General features: G+C 45.7%; 1 protein-coding gene across 1 annotated transcript in view; it reads right to left on the bottom strand.

Annotated features, from left to right (window-relative positions):
• TMEM163 (transmembrane protein 163) overlaps nucleotides 1–23,010 on the bottom strand; it is a 527,822-nt gene that overhangs the window by 155,479 nt on the left and 349,333 nt on the right. Inside the window, exon 5 of the mRNA XM_063933790.1 lies at nucleotides 8,902–8,998. Coding sequence (XP_063789860.1) covers nucleotides 8,902–8,998 — 97 coding nt within the window. The remainder of the gene's footprint in view (nucleotides 1–8,901; nucleotides 8,999–23,010) is intronic.

Raw genomic sequence — 23,010 nt, 5'->3', positions numbered from 1 at the left:
CAGGCTTCGCGCCTTGTACTCTGATATATTTGTTAATAATGAGCTTCCCCCTTCTATGTCGGAGGCGGTTATTATAGTGATCCCGAAACCCGGAAAGGACCCTAGGTTCCCGGAATCCTATAGACCGATCTCTCTGATTCCCACTGATGCTAAGATTCTGGCAAAATTTTTGGCAGTTCGGCTTAACACAGTAATTAACTCCATTATTCACCCTGACCAGACCGGCTTTATGCCAGGGATGTCCACTTCTATTAACCTGCGTAGATTATATACCATTTTACAAATCCCATATGACCTTCCCTCTGACTCGGCAGTGGTCTCGCTGGATGCCGCCAAGGCATTTGACAGTGTTGAATGGGCTTATCTATGGGAGGTCATAACTTGTATGGGCTTCGGGCCTAATTTCATAAAATGGTCTAAACTACTGTACCAACACCCGAGTGCCAGGATCTCAGTGAACGGCTATGTATCTCCCTCATTCCGACTATCTCGCGGCACTAGACAGGGCTGCCCTCTGTCCCCCACATTGTTTGCTCTAGCCATTGAGCCCCTAGCTTGCCTGATAAGGTCGCACCCGGGTATTGTGGGAATCCATACCGGCCCCCGAGAGGATAAGATTGCTCTTTACGCTGACGATATGATGTTGTTTTTGCAGAATTACACCAAGTCTATGCCTACTGTGTTGCAATTGATCGAGGAGTTTGGTACATATTCAGGCCTTCGTATCAACTGGTCTAAATCCTACATTATGCCAGTGATAGGCCCCCCTCCTATTGCTCCTAAAATCCCCCTCCTGATATGTTGGACAGCACAATTTAAATATCTTTGGGTTCAAGTAACCAATGACCCCTCTGACTTTGCACTTTTGAATCTCGATCCGATCATGCAACAGGTTGCTTGCAAATCTAAGACTTGGTGTAAGCTTCCACTGACTGTATCTGGCAGGGTCAGCCTTATCAAAATGATAATATTGCCTAAAATTCTGTATATTACTCTTCAATCCCCTGTATACATTTATCCTTCCTTTTTTAGAAAACTGAATAGCGTTTTGTCTTCTTTAATATGGGCTAACAAACGGCCTAGAATTCAGCTGAACACTCTCACCAGGCAGCGTTGTGATGGTGGCCTGGCTTTGCCTAACTTTCAGATGTATTATTATGCCGCTCAGTTGACTCATATTAGTGCATGGGTGCAGGATACTGGCGTCACTTCTCTACACTGGGTGTTCATTCAATGCTACTTCCCTGATCTATCTCCTCTGCAGGTGTTGTTGAGTGGGAACATAGCTCGATTCCTTCCCCCAATTATATTTCAGGCCTTGCGGATTTGGCAGGCCCTGAGGGACCTTTTACGGTTTGACAGTCTGGACCCGGACACCCCCCTCTGGTACTCTAGATGGCTCCCCGAACTGCATACGCTTGAAGGGAGGACGATTTGGGCTCCTAGATCAGTAGTTTCCATTTCTCACCTATATACAGATAATATATTTAAATCCTTCCAACAATTGAAGGATGAATTTGACTTACCTAACTCATATTTTTTCAGATACCTTCAACTTCGATATGCTCTACAGTCCCAATTTGCTAGTTCTCCCCCTGGGATCCTTCCATTTCCCATTAAGACCTTTGTAAGTACGTTGGGTCGAGTTAAGATGATTTCCCTTGCTTATGATTATCTTCTTGCTAAAATCCATACAGACCCTTTGACACGTCTCCGTGGAAAATGGGAGGAGGATCTGGGCCCCATAACTGAAGAGGACAGGACCCTTGCTTTGGAATATCCGAGCATGGTTACCAAATCCATTAGGTATCAACAAATACATTCTTCTTATTGCATAGAACGTATATGACCCCGGTTAGAATGGCTAGTTTTAGGACGGGTCGCTCGGGTGACTGCCCTAAATGTGGGGTAACTATGGGTACTTTTTGGCATCTTATTTGGGATTGCCCGTTGCTGCGGGCGTTTTGGTCGGGAGTCAGGTCGGTTCTGGAGAATACAGGAATAGCTGGTGCCATGCTCACCCCACAGTTTTGTATTCTGGGGATGGGATGTTCTGTTTTTGTTTCCAGCCCGGAGGGCCTCTATGCTCGCAGTATATGTGCCTTGGCAAAGGTGTGTATCGCGAGGTTGTGGTTGGCCCCCAGTGGCCCCTCGATACCTGCTCTTAAGGTCCTGGTCAACTACACTATTTTAAAGGAACGCTACATATATATGAAGTATAATGCCTCTGCTAAATTTGACAGAATTTGGTCCCCATGGATAGAATCCCCATACTCCTTCCCTGACCCTACGATTTAATGGTTGCTGGGATGCTATTAGGCCCCTGAATTGCTATTTTGTCTTGTATGCTTTACTCCTATCCGATGCGCCCTGAATGGAAGTCTAGCTTTGGGCCCTGGTAGTTAGGGTTTGAGTTAGATTGGTTTTCTTCTGTGTGTCTTTTTCCCCTTTTTTGTTTTTTCTTTCCCGCTTCCCCAGGTTTTTTTCTTTTTCTTCTTCCTTACCTTTTGTTTTGTTGTTAGTAAGTGTTAATATGGTATAAGAATAAAAAAGTTTAATGTGGTTTTCTACATTAAACTTCGGATTATGCAAGTTTATTTGATAAAAAATAATTGCATATACATACACGTTCCTGTAATAACACGGTTTGTTATTATGTTGAAAGCGAATGGTGTCTTACCAGTGTTATCCTGTCTTAATGTACATGATTTGTCAATGTTATGCATTTTCTGAGATCAAACCGTTCTCCGACGATATAAAAATTACTCTATTAAAAAAAAAAAAAAGAAAGCCTTCTAAGAAGAGTGGAAGCTGTTATAGCTGTGAAAGGGGGTCCAACTCCATATTAAAGTATACAGTATGTGTTTGAATACAAAGTCATCATAGTCCCTGTTGGTGTTGATGGTCAGGTGTCCGAATACTTTTGTCCATATAGTGTACCTGCTTTTCCCTTGTGTTTCATACCACTACTGCATTACTACTGTGTACTGCCGTTAACCCCTGCATTACTGCTGCATATCCTGTTACTGCTGTTATTCAATAAACCCAGCATCCTGGTTAAGGACTCTCTGTGTGAGCGGCTGACAACTATTGTGAGAATAGGCTATAGCAATACATGCCACAAAGGCCCAGACATATTCTATCAAATATGAAGCCAACAAATAATTCAAGCATGGTGACCTCATTAACCATCACAAGTTCTGTCTAATTTCGATTTACATTTTAAATACACTGTACAACAATCTGGATTTATATGGTGATAAATAGGCTGCACATGTCATTGGTGGCAATGCTGTCATCTGGTTGGGGGTTTTCAACTAATGCGGTTAATTAGAAAAATGCTTGAGGTCTAATGAACATAGAGAAATATTTGTTACTGTACTTGTTTATTTCAATTTTGTATTAAAACACTAATTAGGATCTGATGCTGAGCCCAGGAAATGCAATTAGCCACGTTTTCATGTTGCTTAGAAATTGATGTCACAAATAGATATTCTGTTTCTGGATTTGCTTTCCCTTTCTGACTTCCTCATTTTCCCAATTAGCTAAACTATAATATAAGTGCCGTGCTCAGATGACACTGACAGAGGGGAGAGACACTGACAGAGGGGAGAACTGAGTAATTCTGCCCGCTGCCGATGATATAATCACATAGAGTTCATGTCAAGACAATTGACGTCCTCCCCATTCTCATCAAACAAAGCCAATCACTTCTCCCCACGTTTAATAACTGGAATTATTATTCCCTGACCGTTTATTCCACAGTCTTATTTATAGTTGGAACTGTACAAATGATACTGTGTGAATGTCCTGTAAATTAGTCACAGTACACTCCGAGCCTCGCTATCCAACAATCCATCTTCTTTTCTATAGTAAACTGACTGATCTATTTATCCCTATGAGATTTTTATTAACATCAATGCAGTAAAAATAATTACTGTGATTACCCATTATTTTGAGTGTCACCCAGCTGCTGTGGTAAAAAATATATAGTGATAGGCGATACTTATCTCTCCAGTGCAGAGTTTCCCAAACTCCACCATTACAGGCCAGATTTAAGGATATCCATGCTTAAGTCCAGATGGCTAAATCAAATTGACTGAGGTACTAATTAAGTCACCTGTGCATACCTCCCAACTTCTGAAAGCTTGAAATCAGGACCCTTGCGCGCGTGCCCCGAAAATGGGGTGTGGCCTAAGTGGGTGGGGGGGGGTGGCTTCTGATGGGTGGGCGTAGTCACATGGCGCTGACCTGCTTTTCTTCATTTTGGGGGCGTGCGCACAGTATGTATTCAGAGATTACTCGCTGCTTTGCGGTGCAGAGCAGTGGGTGATCAATGGCTCCCCCAACTGCCCCGCGGGTGGGACAGCGGGACAGTGTCCGAATAGCGGCACTGTCCCGCTGGAATCGGGACAGTTGGGAGGTATGCCTGTGCTCAAGCATGGATATCCTTAAAACCTGGACTGTAATGGCAGAGTTTGGGAAATTGCACGAAGTGTGGAGGCCTGGCACAAGCGAGAAACTAGGTGCTCGGTTTGCATTTCCACTTCCGCTATTTAAAAAAAAAATAAACATAAGTATTTTTTATTAAAAACAAATATGGTACATAGATGGTTGTAATGACATTGTAACTACCTTTCTTATAGTCTTGTTTATTTAAAAAAAAAACGATAGCATGACAAAAAAATATTACAGCTCTACATTTGTTTTTTCAGCTGCTGAGGCACTAGATAAATAGGTTGTAACTATGGGGGTCATTCCGAGTTGATCATAGCTGTGCAATGCCGATATATGTGCGATATATCTTCACGCCCCCAGTTTATTAGGGAGTGGTTAAATTGTGGGAGGGTGACTGGATTCCAGTCAGAATATCAACAATTAGAAGGTTGACACCATAAAGTTGACATGTTCTGAATGACATAATAATATATACCGACATAATGTAAATGTTGCAAAAGTCGACAGTCACAATGTCAACACATGCCATTAGGGTTAAGGTTAGGGTGCAATTATCATTAGGTTTAAGCTGCAATTAGAGTCAGGGTTAGGATGCAATTATCATTAAGGTTAGAGTTAAGCTGGGTACTCACTAGAGCAATGTGTACCCAGCCAATATGTTGTCCCGAAGTGCTGACATATCGGAACCTGGGTACACTTTGAGAAATGTTAATGAAGGACAGAATGATCACTGTTCCGTCTTTCATTACCATACATGTTGTTGATAGCGATATCATCAGGTTTGATGTACATTACATCAAACCCGACGACTTCGCTAGCAAACATGGGCACCCGCATATCGGGCATACACACTGCCTGAAATGAGCCAGTGTTGGTGATATGTCGGTCTGATCCGTGGAATCGCATGACATATCACTCAGTGTGTACCTAGCTTTAGGCTGCAATTAAGGTTAGTGCTAGACTATAATTATGGATATGGGGCCTTATTCAGGTTTGTTAGCAAACCAAAAAAGCACACTAATGGGCAAAACCATGGGCCTAATTCAGATCTGATGCTCGCTAGCTATTTTTTGCAGCGCTGCGATCAGATAGTCGCCACCTATAGGGGAGTGTATTTTAGCAAGTATGCGATTGAATGTGCAGCCGCCCTGTACAAAAACAGTTTGTGCAGTTTCTGAGTAGGTCTGACCTTACTGCTGCGATCACTTCAGCCTGTTCGAGGCCGGAATTGACGTCAGACACCCGCCCTGCAAACGCTTGGACACGCCTGCGTTTTTCCAAACACTCCCAGAAAACGGTCAGTTGCCACACACAAACGCCCTCTTTCTGTCAATCTCCTTGCGATCGGCTGTGCGAATGGATTCTTCGTAAACCCATCACACAGCAAGCTTTGTGCCCATGCGACGCGCCTGCACATTGCAGTGCATACGCATGCGCAATAGTGCCCTGAACGCTGCACAGCGAAAAACACTAGTGAGCGAACAGATCTGAATTAGGCCCTATGTGCACTGCAGGTGGGGCAGATGTAACGTGCAGAGAGATTAACATTTGGGTGGGGTGTGTTCAAACTGAAATCTAAACTGTAGTGTAAAAATAAAGCAGACAGTATTTACTCTGTACAGAAACAATATATCCCACCCAAATCTAACTCTCTCTGCACATGTTACATCTGCCCCACCTGCAGTATAATATGGTTTTGCCTATTAGTGTGCTTTTTTGGTTTGCTAACAAACCTGAATAACCCCCATGGTTAGTTTTAGTAATTCGGTGTCAACATTTCTGAAAATGTTGACATTATGTCAGTGTCGACATGTTAACTGTCAACATCCTGAACATGTCAACACCCTGAATGTTGACATTATCAATATATCAACATTATGGTGTTGTTGTAATGAATGTCAACAGTCTGAATGACGATATTGCATATCACACCCAGGTGACCGACTCTTCCAAGAGATCATGGAAATATAAGAGTTTCCCAGACATTGGGGGTAATTCCAAGTTGATCGCAGCAGGAATTTTGTTAGCAGTTGGGCAAAACCATGTGCACTGCAGGGGAGGCAGATATAAAATGTGCAGAAAGAGTTAGATTTGGGTGGGTTATTTTGGTTCTAGCGAAGTTTTCAGTCGCACTGACGGCCGCAAGAAGATTGACAGGAAGGGGGCGTTTCTGGGTGTCAACTGATCGTTTTCAGGGAGTGTTTGCAAAAATGCAGGCGTCTGAAAAAACGCAGGCGTGTCTGGGCATTCGCTGGGCGGGTTTATGACATCAAATCCGGACACGAATAGGCTAAGGTGATCACAAGCACTGAGTAGGTTCAGAGCTACTCAGAAACTGCACAAACTGTTTTTGCAGAGCGCGGCTGCACATGCGTTCTCACTTCTGCTAAGCTAAAATACACTCCCAAGTGGGCGGCGACATAGCGTTTGCTTAGCTGTTAAAACTAGCTAGCGAGCAATCAACTCGGAATGACCCCCTATATTGGTGTATTGTGCAAACCGAAGGCATTTTGCAGTACATAATAAGTAGATATTTGGAAATAAGGTTCAACGTTTTCTAGTTAATATTTTAAAGCCAGTAGTCATGAAAAGTTTTTTTCTGGCAAAATCTGATATGAAAAAGATCTTCATTTATAACCAGTTCAGATAAGGGAGAAATATTTTTCCTATTTGGAATTTTTTTTGCTATTATGGATCAAAACTATTGTTCTTCAGTTTGTCATTTTTTTAGTCAGAAAAAAATAATGTTTACAAAGGAATCATAGTCATTTGACAGGGAAGCAACTTGAACAATCTTCCATTAAAGTTTCTACGATTGTGAGACAGGATTATCACAGATGCTTTGGAAAGGAAAATCTTGTTTCCTTTACTTTCATGAATACTACACCAAGCTTATCCTGCCAGTTCAGGAGGAACTGAGTGCCTCACATATCAGTAGATTCTAGTGATATGAGTTCTGCCAAAATTTCATAAATATGTCTTCTGTCATACTTCCCAACATTTCATGAATATGACTGAGGCCATTCTTCCCAACATTTCATCAATATGACTTCTGCCATCCATCCCAACATTTCATCAATATGACTTCTGCCATCCTTCCCAACATTTCATGAAAATGACTTCTGCCATCCATCCCAACATTTCATGAAAATGACTTCTGCCATCCATCCCAACATTTCATCAATATGACTTCTGCCATCCATCCCAACATTTCATCAATATGACTTCTGCCATCCATCCCAACATTTCATCAATATGACTTCTGCCATCCATCCCAACATTTCATGAATATGACTGAGGCCATTCTTCCCAACATTTCATCAATATGACTTCTGCCATCCATCCCAACATTTCATCAATATGACTTCTGCCATCCATCCCAACATTTCATCAATATGACTTCTGCCATCCATCCCAACATTTCATCAATATGACTTCTGCCATCCATCCCAACATTTCATGAATATGACTGAGGCCATTCTTCCCAACATTTCATCAATATGACTTCTGCCATCCATCCCAACATTTCATGAATATGACTGAGGCCATTCTTCCCAACATTTCATCAATATGACGTCTGCCATCCTTCCCATCATTTCATGAATATGACCTGCCATCCTTCCCAACATTTCATGAATATAAGTTCTGCAATCCTTTTCCAACATTTACATGTGCAAAACAAAGATAAAATTGTGTTGCCAGGTTAAACGCTACAAGCTCTTAGCTAAATGTTATTGTGCATGATTTATCAATCACAATAATAATCACATGTCTGTGTTATTGTGCATGACTCATCAGCCACAATAGCATCACTGGTCTGAGTCACCAGACTTAAAGGTCAGGCTGATTAGAATGCAGGTGCATGTCGTTTTTTTGGCTCTATGTAAGGGTCTGCATATGCCCAAGCCTGTCACTGTATTATTAGAGCATCACAGTGCTTTACGGCTGTACAGTACTCAGCCCAGAAAGACTGATACCTTATCATATTGACTGCTGTTTATCTTCTATCACCTGTATCCTGGTATCTTCAATAAAACCTACTCTGGTTTGGAGCAGCCAACATGTGGTCTAACATCCTTGCTCATAACCACTACACACCTACCAACTTGTAGGCATCTTCCAATAAATAGGCCACATCCTTAATTTGCCCAGATACACCTAGAAATGTCTATTTTGGGGTGAAATTCAACTAATTTCTAGGAGGTATGGAACTTCAGCCCACAAAATGGTTGGCCAAATTGAAAGAAGGTGACAGATCCGCTAACAAAATTACTCTAGTTCTTTCGTCTGCTGCTACTTTAGTGAAATAAAATCTTGATAAGTCAGTACACATTGATAATTTGTATGATCTGGCCAGCACATAGCTACATTCTTCATTATTAAAGAACAGACACAGTTACGGAACTTGACAGTTTAATCTCATATACTCAGACACAAACTTACCACTTCTGGGAGCACCCGAATGGAGAGGTCATGAATAGCTTTCACCACGATGCAGAGAGCTGACAGCAGGAATATTACACCTAAGATAACGCAGGCTCTGTGTAAATAAATAGAATACAGGGCTAAGAATTATTATAATACCTTGAGATCATAAAATTACATTGGCAATAGAGCTTTAGAACACTTAACAAATTTGTATCTATTCATCCAAACTGGATGACAGTTTTCAAATTGCACAGAATTTAACAAAAAACATAGCTTCCTAAGAGCAGGTACAAGTGGCACCATCTTGCAAAACAAATCCATTGCATTTTGGTGGAAAACTAGTCGCATCCATGCAAATCCAGGAAAGAAAACACAGGCCGGAAATGTATTTCCCCCGGTAACCATCTAAGTCCTTTGCCCACCTGCTCACCCCCATACTCAAAGAACAATCAAATAGTAGTGATACCCAAAAGACGGCCCTGTGTTTGGAAGGACAGAACTGTCAACTCTCACTTTGTGACCCCCATACCCAGAGCTCCTGCACTTAACATAAAGAAAACTGAAGGCCCTCTGGTATGCCCAATCAGGTCAGTCCTTTGTAATGCCAGATCTATAAGAAACAAGACTGCAACAATTGCTGACCTTATTGAATCTGCAGATCTAGCCTGTATTACAGAGACCTGGCTAGATGAAAATGCAGCACCTATATTGGAGGATGCAGTACCAACAAACTACTCTGTCATCCACAACCCAAGACTGGACCGCAGGGGTGGCGGGGTGGCTATCTGCTTCAAAAAAGAACTTAAACTTAGGGTCCACCCTATTGAAACTACTCGCTCATTTGAGTGCATTGCTGCCCGGAGTTCGACAGGATTAGGTTTCAGAGTACTTCTCATTTACCGGCCACCTGGAGATGGAAAGATATTTCTACAAGAAATTGCAGACACTGTTGCTGGCCTGGTTCTGGAACATCAAAGATGGCTCATCCTCGGGGATTTCAATGCATGGGTGGATGATGAGCTCTCACGCCTTGGCCAAGACCTCCTGTGCACAATGAATGGTCTGGGCTTCACACAGGTCATTCCCTCTGCCACACATAAAAGTGGTCACACTCTCGACCTTGTCTTTCAGTTTGGATTAGAAGTCACTGACCTAAAAATCAACCCAGTCATCTGGTCAGACCACTACTCCCTCTGGTTCTCAGTTGCAACCCCTCAAATAAGATCTCTGCCCGTGGAGTTGACCAGGTATCGTCCAAGGAGGGGTATGACTCCCCAGGCTCTTGCAGCAAATCTGGATCTCTCTGCTATACTGGGTGCCTGTGAAGATCCCTGTTCCCTAGTCCGTTATTATAATAGGGATGTTATGGCTGCAATTGATATTATCACCCCTGTGCGTTTAAGACCTCGTAAACCACAACGTCAAGCTCCATGGTTCGACAACAGTGTTAGTGAGCTCAAGAAAAGGGGGCGTAGACTGGAAAGACGATGGAGGAAGACTAACCTAGTGGATGACAAAATAAAACTAATAAAGCATAACGAAGAATATCAATCGACAATCACTCGTAAGAAAGCACAAATGAGATCACAGCAGCAAACAATAGGCCAGCTCAACTTTTCCGCACAGTGGAGATGCTTTGCAAGCCAGCATGCCTGCAGACTGATGAGACCCTCTCCCAGGCAAGATGCAACGAGTTTGCAAACTTCTTTGCAGATAAAATATCCACCATCCGGGCTGTAATCTCCACAGTGCCATCAAAGGAGTGCCAAACTACAAAGCCTGCCAATATAAGCTACCTGCCTTCATGGACCAGCTTTGATCCAGTGGATGTAAAGGACACTGCTGAAATTGCTCGGATTTTGCGTCCCACCACCTGTGATCTGGACCCAGCCTCAACCAAGCTTCTAATAGGTTGTATGGATATAATTGGTCCTGTCTTTACAAAAATTGTTCAATGCTCTTTGCAGACAGGCATTTTTCCTGAACCCCTAAAGGAAGCAATTGTTAGGCCGCTTCTTAAAAAACCTAATTTAGATCCCGACTGCATGACCAACTACAGACCGGTATCAAACCTTCCTTTCCTAGGAAAGGTTATTGAGAAAGTCATTGCAAATCAACTGGAAACCCGCCTGACAACCCATGATATTTATAATCCATTTCAATCAGGATTCAGGAGAAGACATAGCACTGAAACAGCCCTGGTGTGTGTGTTAAATGATCTTCTGATGGCAAAACACAGAGGTGACTGTTCAATATTAATCCTTCTGGATCTCTCGGCAGCATTTGATACCGTGGACCATGGGCTTCTGATTGAGCGACTGATACATTTCTGTGGTCTGGATGGCACAGTCCTAAGCTGGTTCAAATCATTTGTCACAGGCAGGTCACAGAGAGTATCATCTGGATTATACTCATCGCCACCAGTGCCATTGCCATGTGGTGTCCCACAAGGTTCTATACTATCCCCCATGCTTTTTGCAGTATACATGCTCCCATTGGGCGAAATAATCAGGCGCCATGGCCTGGTCTACCACTGCTATGCAGATGATACACAACTGTACTTGTCCTTTGCTCCGGGCACTGATAACCCAATAGCAACCCTAAATGGCTGTCTATCTGAACTACAGGAGTGGATGAGCGCCAGTTGGCTGCGACTGAACCCGGATAAAACAGAGGTCCTTATGATACGACCGCAACATCAAAGGACAAGACTGCAGCATAGCCAACCAACTGGACTTACACTCGGGGATTCAGAATTACAGACCAGTGATCGTGTGCGGAATCTTGGCGTTGTCCTGGATGGTGGCTTGACACTTAAACATCAGATATCAGCCACAATCAAATCCTCATTCTTTCACCTGAGGAACATAGCCAGAATCAAGCACTTAATTCCCTCAGATGATATGCCAAAAGTCATACATGCATTTGTATCATCTCGTTTAGACTACTGTAATGCCCTCTACCTTGGTCTACCAGCAAAAGAATTGCAGCGCTTACAGCTGGTGCAAAACACAGCTGCCAGGCTATTAACCAACCAGCCCCGTTGTAGCCACATAACACCCATCCTCTACTCCCTTCACTGGCTGCCTGTACGATGGCGAATCATCTTCAAGATTGGCTTACTGAGTTTCAAAGCATTACATGACCAAGGCCCAAGGTACCTGAAACAGCTTCTGACCCCATACTGCCCCACTCGATTACTGCGATCTGTAGATGAAGGACTTTTAGCAGTACCTAGAATCTACCGTAATTCATCTGGGGGTCGAGCTTTTAGTCATGCGGCTCCGACTCTATGGAACTCACTTCCCCGCACAGTGCGAGAGGCCCCAACTATAGAATCCTTCAAAAGTAGACTCAAGACTTTTCTGTTTACTCAAGCATTTCCATAATGTCACTTTTAGTATCTTCATGCTTCTGTATTTTATGAAAATGTACTTCATTATTTTCTGTACTATATTATGCTATGTATCTGTTAAGCGCCTTGAGTCCTATTGGAGAAAGAGCGCTATATAAATAAAATTATTATTATTATTATTATTACATAGCCAAGAAGGATTATACACTGTGCCTCAGCAGCTTTGCATGTTGTAAATGACTTGTGTCAAATCCAAACTGTTTAAATCAACTTATCTTACTGGTAAAGCTCATTATATTCTTCAAATCAGGCTTACCAGCTTCACAAGAGGCAAGTATAACTTTACAGCATGCCATCCAAAAACTGGTACAGACTCAAGTCATTGTTCCAGTTCCACCTCATCTGCACAACAAAGGGTACTATTCCAACTTGTTTGTAGTACCGAAACCGGACGGTTCGGTACTACTGATTCTGAACCTCAAGTCCTTGAACCCGTTCTTGAGAGTATTCAAGTTCAAGATGGAGTCTCTGAGAGCGGTGATCTCAGGTCTGGAAGAAGGGGAATTCCTAGTGTCTCTGGATATCAAGCATGCGTACCTTCACATTCTGATTTGGCCGCCTCATCAGGCTTATCTCCGGTTTGCACTGCAGGACTGTCACTACCAGTTCCAGGCCCTGCCATTAGATCTCTCCACAGCACTGAGGGTATTCACCAAAGTGATGGCAGATATGATGTTTATACTCCTCAAACAGGGAGTGAATATAATTCCGTACCTGGATGATCTTCTGATAAAGGCGCCATCCAGGTAGAGGTTGCTGGACAGCATTGGTCTGTCAACCAAACTTCTCCAGGATCACGGGTGGATTCTGAACCTTCCGAAATCTCACCTAGAGCCAACACGGAGGCTCCCATTCCTGGGAGTGATACTGGACACGGAGTAGCAGAAAGCAGAGCCGTAACTAGGTGTGTGCCGATGGTGCCTTGCCCACAGCGCAAATGCACAGAGGGTGCACCATCGCGCATCACACCCGCTAGCTCTGAGCCCAGACTGCTGAAGGCGGTGCCACCTGTGTCTCGCTGATGGTGCCGCCGCCTGCGTCCTGCAGAAGTCACCGCCGCCGCCTGCCTAGACACAACCGTGTCTCGCTGAAGCCACCGCCCGCCCACCTGCCAGCCGAGACGGACATGGAGGAGATCCCCGCAGTCATGGAGCCCAGGTCCTTCATGGAATCCACTAGGAACCCTGCAGAATCCTGAATATGGCGTAAAAACATATCAACGTCATCTTTATCCAGCGTAGCCGATTCTTCCTGCATAGTGATAGACCACCTGGCAATAGCTTTTGCAATCCAAGCACAGGCTATAGTAGGCCTTAATATAGCCCCAGAAGCCGTGTACATGGATTTTAATGTAGCATCCACCTTGCGATCCACCGGGTCTTTCAACGCGGTAGATCCTGGTACCGGCAGCACCACCTGTTTGGACAGCCTAGATACAGAGGCATCGACCAAGGGCGGGGACTCCCATTTTTTCCTATCTTCCTCTGGGAAAGGAAAAGCAACCAAATCCCTCTTAGGGATGTGAAATTTATTTTCCGGAGTTACCCAGGCCTTTTCAAAGATAGCGTTTAATTATTTGGGTGCTGGGAAGGTGAGGGGGGGCTTCTTGTTTTCTGTAAAGAAGGCCTCCTCCACCTGTTCCGGAGCTGTGTCCGAAATGTGCAAAACATCTCTAACAGCCGCAATCATCAACTGTACCCCCTTGGCAAGTGATGCCGTTCCCCTCGACACATCCCCGTCACCGTCTGCAGTGTCAGAGTCAGTGTCTGTGTCATCCTGCAACATTGCAAGTGCACGTTTCTGAGAATGAATCGCAGGGGACCCCGAGGAGGCAGTATCAGACCAAACAACCATAGAGGACTGGAGGACCTGAGTGGCGTGCTCAGTCCTAGCAACTCTATCAGAAATCTGGGAAATAGACCCCCCCAAAGAATGGCAGAGAGACACAGAGATTGGAGTAAACCCACACACAGCGCTATTAAAGGAATAGGGAGTCCCTAACCAGCGCTGACTGTGTCCCTTAATAGGTGACACAGTCTGTATACAGCTCCCCCCCCCCCCCCCCCCCCTCTACAACCCCCTTGGTACCGTACAGATAGCTGGAGATTGCTCTGGAGGGACCTGGATCCACTTGGCAGTGAGAGCAGGCAGGAAATATGGCGCTGAACGCTGCTGGGTCTGCTCTGAGGAGAAGATCCGCCACCTTCAATGGCGCCGGCTTCCCGCTCTGTAAAGAGATTATACTGGCCTGGACGAACAGTGGCTGACACGGATCCGCAGACGCCGTCAGGAGATGACCCCAGCGCCGCACCAAGGTACACTGAGCCGCCCATGGAGCGCGGTCAAGGCCGCACTCCTGCCCTAATAGCCGCTCTCTTCACACTGTCCCCCCGCTTGCAAGGGGGGATAGTGACTAACTCGCCATGATCAGCATCTGGGGGTTAGCGGCCGGCTGCTGGGGCGAGCGTTCCCCTGTAGCGGGGCGCGATTGGACCCCCTGGAGCTAACGTCCAGTCAGCGGGAGCAGTGGCTGAGGACCCTGCGGGACGGACACTGCTCCGCCCCAGTCCCACGCTGCAGGGAGGCTGTTGCCAACAGCCTCCCTGTAAAACAATAAATCCTGAAAGAAATAAAACTCTTTTACCAAGAGAACTCAGTAGAGCTCCCCTAGCTGTGACCGGCTCCTCCGGGCATATTTTCTAAACTGATTCTGGTGGGAGGGGCATAGAGGGATGGAGCCAGCCCACACTATTAAACTCTTAAAGAGCCAATGGCTCCTGGTGGACCCGTCTATACCCCATGGTACTAATATGGACCCCAGCATCCTCTAGGACGTAAGAAAAAAGGGGGACGCTGTCTGACGTAATGTGTAAAAATGGGGATGCTGTCTGCCGTTATGTGTAAAAAGGGGACGCTGTCTGCCGTTATGTGTAAAAAGTAGAGATGAGCGGGTTCGGTTCCTTGGAATCCGAACCCGCCCGAACTTCAGGTTTTTTACACGGGTCCGAGCGACTCAGATCTTCCCGCCTTGCTCGGTTAACCCGAGCGCGCCCGAACGTCATCATCCCGCTGTCGGATTCTCGCGAGGCTCGGATTCTATCGCAAGACTCGGATTCTATATAAGGAGCCGCGCGTCGCCGCCATTTTCACACGTGCATTGAGATTGATAGGGAGAGGACGTGGCTGGCGTCCTCTCCGTTTATAGAGAAGAGAGTGAGACTAGAGTAGAGAGAGACACAGTATTTACTTTAGTAATTTTGGGGAGCATTAGGAGGAGTACTACTACTTGCTGAAGTGATAGTGTGACTGTATATCTGACTTGTGGGGGAGACAGTGGGGAGCAGTTAGAGTCTGAGAGCAGGAGTACATATTTTAACGTACAGTGCACACTTTTGCTGCCAGAGTGCCACACTGCCATTGTGACCACACTGACCACCAGTATATATTGTGATTGTCTGCTTAGGAGTACTACTTGCAAGTTGCTGATAGTGTGACCAGTGACCTGACCACCAGTTTAATTAATCACCACCAGTTTAATATATATATATATATATATATATATATATATATATATATATATATATATAATTGTATATAATATATATATAATTGTATACCACCTACCCGTGTTTTTTTTTTTCTTTCTTCTTGATACATACTACTATAGTAGCTTACTGTAGCAGTCTGCGGTGCTGCTGAGCTGACAGTGTCCAGCAGGTCCGTCATCAGTCATTACATAATAAATATATATACCTGTCCGGCTGCAGTACTAGTGATATTATATATATATATATTAATTTCATCTCATTATCATCCAGTCTATATTAGCAGCAGACACAGTACGGTAGTCCACGGCTGTAGCTACCTCTGTGTCGGCAGTCGCTGGTCCATCCATAAGTATACTAGTATCCATCCATCTCCATTGTTTACCTGAGGTGCCTTTTAGTTGTGCCTATTAAAATATGGAGAACAAAAATGTTGAGGTTCCAAAATTAGGGAAAGATCAAGATCCACTTCCACCTCGTGCTGAAGCTGCTGCCACTAGTCATGGCCGAGACGATGAAATGCCAGCAACGTCGTCTGCCAAGGCCCATGCCCAATGTCATAGTACAGAGCATGTAAAATCCAAAACACCAAATATCAGTAAAAAAAGGACTCCAAAATCTAAAATAAAATTGTCGGAGGAGAATCGTAAACTTGCCAATATGCCATTTACCACACGGAGTGGCAAGGAACGGCTGAGGCCCTGGCCTATGTTCATGGCTAGTGGTTCAGCTTCACATGAGGATGGAAGCACTCAGCCTCTCGCTAGAAAAATGAAAAGACTCAAGCTGGCAAAAGCACCGCAAAGAACTGTGCGTTCTTCGAAATCCCAAATCCACAAGGAGAGTCCAATTGTGTCGGTTGCGATGCCTGACCTTCCCAACACTGGACGTGAAGAGCATGCGCCTTCCACCATTTGCACACCCCCTGCAAGTGCTGGAAGGAGCACCCGCAGTCCAGTTCCTGATAGTCAGATTGAAGATGTCAGTGTTGAAGTACACCAGGATGAGGAGGATATGGGTGTTGCTGGCACTGGGGAGGAAATTGACAAGGAGGATTCTGATGGTGAGGTGGTTTGTTTAAGTCAGGCACCCGGGGAGACACCTGTTGTCCGTGGGAGGAATAGGGCCGTTGACATGCCTGGTGAAAATACCAAAAAAATCAGCTCTTCGGTGTGGAAGTATTTCACCAGAAATGCGGACAACATTTGTCAAGCCGTGTGTTGCCTTTGTCAAGCTGTAATAAGTAGGGGTAAAGACGTTAACCACCTCGGAACATCCTCCCTTATACGTCACCTGCAGCGCATTCATAATAAGTCAGTGACAAGTTCAAAAACTTTGGGCGACAGCGGAAGCAGTCCACTGACCAGTAAATCCCTTCCTCTTGTAACCAAGCTCACGCAAACCACCCCACCAACTCCCTCAGTGTCAATTTCCTCCTTCCCCAGGAATGCCAATAGTCCTGCAGGCCATGTCACTGGCAATTCTGACGAGTCCTCTCCTGCCTGGGATTCCTCCGATGCATCCTTGCGTGTAATGCCTACTGCTGCTGGCGCTGCTGTTGTTGCTGCTGGGAGTCGATGGTCATCCCAGAGGGGAAGTCGTAAGCCCACTTTTACTACTTCCACCAAGCAATTGACTGTCCAACAGTCCTTTGCGAGGAAGATGAAATATCACAGCAGTCATCCTGTTGCAAAGCGGATAACTGAGGCCTTGACAACTATGTTGGTGTTAGACGTGCGTCCGGTATCCGCCGTTAGTTCACAGGGAACTAGACAATTTCTTGAGGTAGTGTGCCCCCGTTACCAAATACCATCTAGGTTCCACTTCTCTAGGCAGGCGATACCGAGAATGTACACGGACGTCAGAAAAAGACTCACCAGTGTCCTAAAAAATGCAGTTGTACCCAATGTCCACTTAACCACGGACATGTGGACAAGTGGAGCAGGGCAGGGTCAGGACTATATGACTGTGACAGCCCACTGGGTAGATGTATGGACTCCCGCCGCAAGAACAGCAGCGGCGGCACCAGTAGCAGCATCTCGCAAACGCCAACTCTTTCCTAGGCAGGCTACGCTTTGTATCACCGGTTTCCAGAATACGCACACAGCTGAAAACCTCTTACGGCAACTGAGGAAGATCATCGCGGAATGGCTTACCCCAATTGGACTCTCCTGTGGATTTGTGGCATCGGACAACGCCAGCAATATTGTGTGTGCATTAAATATGGGCAAATTCCAGCACGTCCCATGTTTTGCACATACCTTGAATTTGGTGGTGCAGAATTTTTTTAAAAACGACAGGGGCGTGCAAGAGATGCTGTCGGTGGCCAGAAGAATTGCGGGACACTTTCGGCGTACAGGCACCACGTACAGAAGACTGGAGCACCACCAAAAACGCCTGAACCTGCCCTGCCATCATCTGAAGCAAGAAGTGGTAACGAGGTGGAATTCAACCCTATATATGCTTCAGAGGTTGGAGGAGCAGCAAAAGGCCATTCAAGCCTATACAATTGAGCACGATATAGGAGGTGGAATGTACCTGTCTCAAGCGCAGTGGAGAATGATTTCAACGTTGTGCAAGGTTCTGCAACCTTTTGAACTTGCCACACGTGAAGTCAGTTCAGACACTGCCAGCCTGAGTCAGGTCATTCCCCTCATCAGGCTTTTGCAGAAGAAGCTGGAGGCATTGAAGGAGGAGCTAAAAGGGAGCGATTCCGCTAGGCATGTGGGACTTGTGGATGGAGCCCTTAATTCGCTTAACAAGGATTCACGGGTGGTCAATCTGTTGAAATCAGAGCACTACATTTTGGCCACCGTGCTCGATCCTAGATTTAAAACCTACCTTGGATCTCTCTTTCCGGCAGACACTGCTGGGGTTCAAAGACCTGCTGGTGACAAAATTGTCAAGTCAAGCGGAACGCGACCTGTCAACATCTCCTCCTTCACATTCTCCCGCAACTGGGGGTGCGAGGAAAAGGCTCAGAATTCCGAGGCCACCCGCTGGCGGTGATGCAGGGCAGTCTGGAGCGACTGCTGATGCTGACATCTGGTCCGGACTGAAGGACCTGACAACGATTACGGACATGTCGTCTACTGTCACTGCATATGATTCTCTCCCCATTGAAAGAATGGTGGAGGATTATATGAGTGACCGCATCCAAGTAGGCACGTCAGACAGTCCGTACTTATACTGGCAGGAAAAAGAGGCAATTTGGAGGCCCTTGCACAAACTGGCTTTATTCTACCTAAGTTGCCCTCCCACAAGTGTGTACTCCGAAAGAGTGTTTAGTGCCGCCGCTCACCTTGTCAGCAATCGGCGTACGAGGTTACTTCCAGAAAATGTGGAGAAGATGATGTTCATTAAAATGAATTATAATCAATTCCTCCGTGGAGACATTGACCAGCAGCAATTGCCTCCACAAAGTACACAGGGAGCTGAGATGGTGGATTCCAGTGGGGATGAATTGATAATCTGTGAGGAGCGGGATGTACACGGTGATATATCGGAGGATGATGATGAGGTGGACATCTTGCCTCTGTAGAGCCAGTTTGTGCAAGGAGATATTAATTGCTTCTTTTTCGGTGGGGGTCCAAACCAACCCGTCATTTCAGTCACAGTCGTGTGGCAGACCCTGTCACTGAAATGATGGGTTGGTTAAAGTGTGCATGTCCTGTTTATACAACATAAGGGTGGGTGGGAGGGCCCAAGGACAATTCCATCTTGCACCTCTTTTTTCTTTCATTTTTATTTGCGTCATGTGCTGTTTGGGGAGTGTTTTTTGGAAGGGCCATCCTGCGTGACACTGCAGTGCCACTCCTAGATGGGCCAGGTGTTTGTGTCGGCCAATAGGGTCGCTTAGCTTACTCACACAGCTACCTCATTGCGCCTCTTTTTTTCTTTGCGTCATGTGCTGTTTGGGGAGTGTTTTTTGGAAGGGCCATCCTGCGTGACACTGCAGTGCCACTCCTAGATGGGCCAGGTGTTTGTGTCGGCCACTAGGGTCGCTTAGCTTACTCACACAGCTACCTCATTGCGCCTCTTTTTTTCTTTGCGTCGTGTGCTGTTTGGGGAGTGTTTTTTGGAAGGGCCATCCTGCGTGACACTGCAGTGCCACTCCTAGATGGGCCAGGTGTTTGTGTCGGCCACTAGGGTCGCTTATCTTACTCACACAGCTACCTCATTGCGCCTCTTTTTTTCTTTGCGTCATGTGCTGTTTGGGGAGTGTTTTTTGGAAGGGCCATCCTGCGTGACACTGCAGTGCCACTCCTAGATGGGCCAGGTGTTTGTGTCGGCCACTAGGGTCGCTTATCTTACTCACACAGCTACCTCATTGCGCCTCTTTTTTTCTTTGCGTCATGTGCTGTTTGGGAGTGTTTTTTGGAAGGGCCATCCTGCGTGACACTGCAGTGCCACTCCTAGATGGGCCAGGTGTTTATGTCGGCCACTAGGGTCGCTTATCTTACTCACACAGCTACCTCATTGCGCCTCTTTTTTTCTTTGCGTCATGTGCTATTTGGGGAGTGTTTTTTGGAAGGGCCATCCTGCGTGACACTGCAGTGCCACTCCTAGATGGGCCAGGTGTTTGTGTCGGCCACTAGGGTCGCTTAGCTTAGTCATCCAGCGACCTCGGTGCAAATTTTAGGACTAAAAATAATATTGTGAGGTGTGAGGTATTCAGAATAGACTGAAAATGAGTGGAAATTAAGGTTTTTGAGGTTAATAATACTTTGGGATCAAAATGACCCCCAAATTCTATGATTTAAGCTGTTTTTTAGTGTTTTTTGAAAAAAACACCCGAATCCAAAACACACCCGAATCCGACAAAAAAAATTCGGTGAGGTTTTGCCAAAACGCGGTCGAACCCAAAACACGGCCGCGGAACCGAACCCAAGACCAAAACACAAAACCCGAAAAATTTCAAGTGCACATCTCTAGTAAAAAGGGGGACTGTCGGCCGTAATTTTGTAAAAAGGGGATGCTGCCTGCTATAATGTGTAAAAAGGGGGATGCTGTCTGCCGTAATGTGTAAAAAGGGGACGCTGTCTGCCGTAATGTGTAAAAAGGGGGACGCTGTCTGCCGTAATGTGTAAAAAGGGGGACGCTGTCTGCCGTAATGTGTAAAAAGGGAGGCGCTGTCTGCAGTAATGTGTAAAAAGGGGACGCTGTCTGCCGTATTGTGTAAAAATGGGACGCTGTCTGCTGTATTGTGTAAAAAGGGGCTCTACCTGGTGTAGTGGTGATACTGTGCAGCGTAATTTCAATAATGGAGACTACTGTGCACCGTAGTATGAATTGGTATTATTTTGTGGCCACGCCCCTTCCCCATGAAGCCACGCCTCTATATATTTTTCACGCGCATGTGGCGCGCACTGCCCCTATCTTGCATGGGGGAGGGGCGCCAATGCCGTTTCTTGCACACAGCGCTAAAATACCTAGTTACGGCACTGGCAGAAAGTGTTCCTTCTGTTGGAAAAGGCACTGGTAATCCAGTCGATGGTTTGGGATGTCTTGAAGCCAACCCGGATATCGGTGCATCTATGCATTCACCTTCTGGGGAAAATGGTGGCCTCTTACGAGGTGCTTCAATACGTAAGGTTTCATGCAAGACCATTTAAGCTCGATCTGTTGGACAAATGGTCCGGATCGTATCTTCACATGCACCAGAGGATCCGTCTGTCACCATATGCCAGGATCTACTTTCTGTGGTGGCTACAGATTTCTCACCTCGTCGAGGGTTGGAAGTTTGGAATTCACGACTGGATCCTGTAAACCATGGACGCAAGCCTCAAAGGTTGGGGAGCAGTCACCCAGGGGGTGCAGTTTCAAGGAAGATGTTCAAGTCAGGAAGTCATCCTTCCAATCAACATTTTGGAACTCAGGGCCATATACAACACCCTTCTGCAGGCTTCATATCTTCTTCAAGATCGGGCCATTCAGGTCCAGTCGGACAATGTGACGGCAGTGATGTACATAAACTGACAGGGTGGAACGAAAAGCAGAACAGCAATGTCAGAGATGTCAAGAATTCTCCTCTGGGCAGAAAAAAATGCTGTGGCACTGTCAGTGGTCTTCATTCCGGGAGTAGACAACTGGGAAGCAGACTTCCTCAGCAGACACGACCTGCACCCGGGGGAGTGGGGCCTTCACCCGGAAGTGTTCAGGTGTTTGACACATTGATGGGGATATCCACAAATCAACATGATGGCCTCTTGTCTCAACAAGAAGCTCAAGCGGTATTGTTCCAGGTCGAGAGACCCACAGGCAGTGGCAGTAGACGCTCTGACGACTCCATGGGTCAGATGGTGTACATGTTTTCTCCACTTCCTCTGATCCTAAGACTTCTAAAAAGAATAAAAAGGGAAAAGGTTCAAGCAATACTTTTTGCTCCGGACTGGCCAAGAAGGGCTTGGAACGCGGATATTCTGGAGATGCTCCTCGAAGATCCGTGGCCTCTACCTCTTCGCGAGGATCTTCTGCAACAGGGCCCGTTTGTCTAACAGGACTTACCGCGTCTACGTTTGACGGCATGGAAGTTGAACAACTGATTCTAGCCAGTAGAAGGATCCCTAACAAAGTTATCCCAACTATGATTCAAGCCAGGAAGGGGGTAAAGTCTAAACATTATCACCGTATTTGGAAGAAATACGTCTCTTGGTGTTCTGCACATCCAACCTCTCTTTGTGCCTCCCGCGGCACCTTGGGATCTCATTTTGGTGCTGCAGTTTCTCCAATCAGACTGGTTTGAACCGTTACAGGAGGTGGACGTAAAATATCTTACGTGGAAGACTGTCACACTGTTGGACTTGGCGTCAGCAAGACATGTGTCGGAGCTAGGGGCTTTGTCTCACAAGAGCCCCTATTTAATTTTCCATGAGAACAGAACTGAACTCAGATCTCATCAGCAATTTATTCCTAAAGTGGTGTTTGCGTTTCACATTAACCAACCTTTTGTGGTTCTGGTTATCATTGACACTTCTGCTACTTCAAAGTCTTTGGATGTTGTGAAGACTTTGAAGGTATACGTAAAGAGGACAGCTTGTCACAGGAATTCCGACTCGCTGTTTGTTCTGTATGAACCCAATAAAATTGGGAGTCCTGCTTCAAAGCAGACAATTGCACACTGGATCAGGCTCACTATCCAGCATGCTTATTCCACGGCAGGTT

This window comes from Pseudophryne corroboree, chromosome 7, assembly GCF_028390025.1.
Source record: "Pseudophryne corroboree isolate aPseCor3 chromosome 7, aPseCor3.hap2, whole genome shotgun sequence".
NCBI lineage: Eukaryota > Metazoa > Chordata > Amphibia > Anura > Myobatrachidae > Pseudophryne > Pseudophryne corroboree.
Note: the sequence above shows the minus strand (reverse complement) of the source record. Positions and strands in the feature narration are given on the sequence as shown.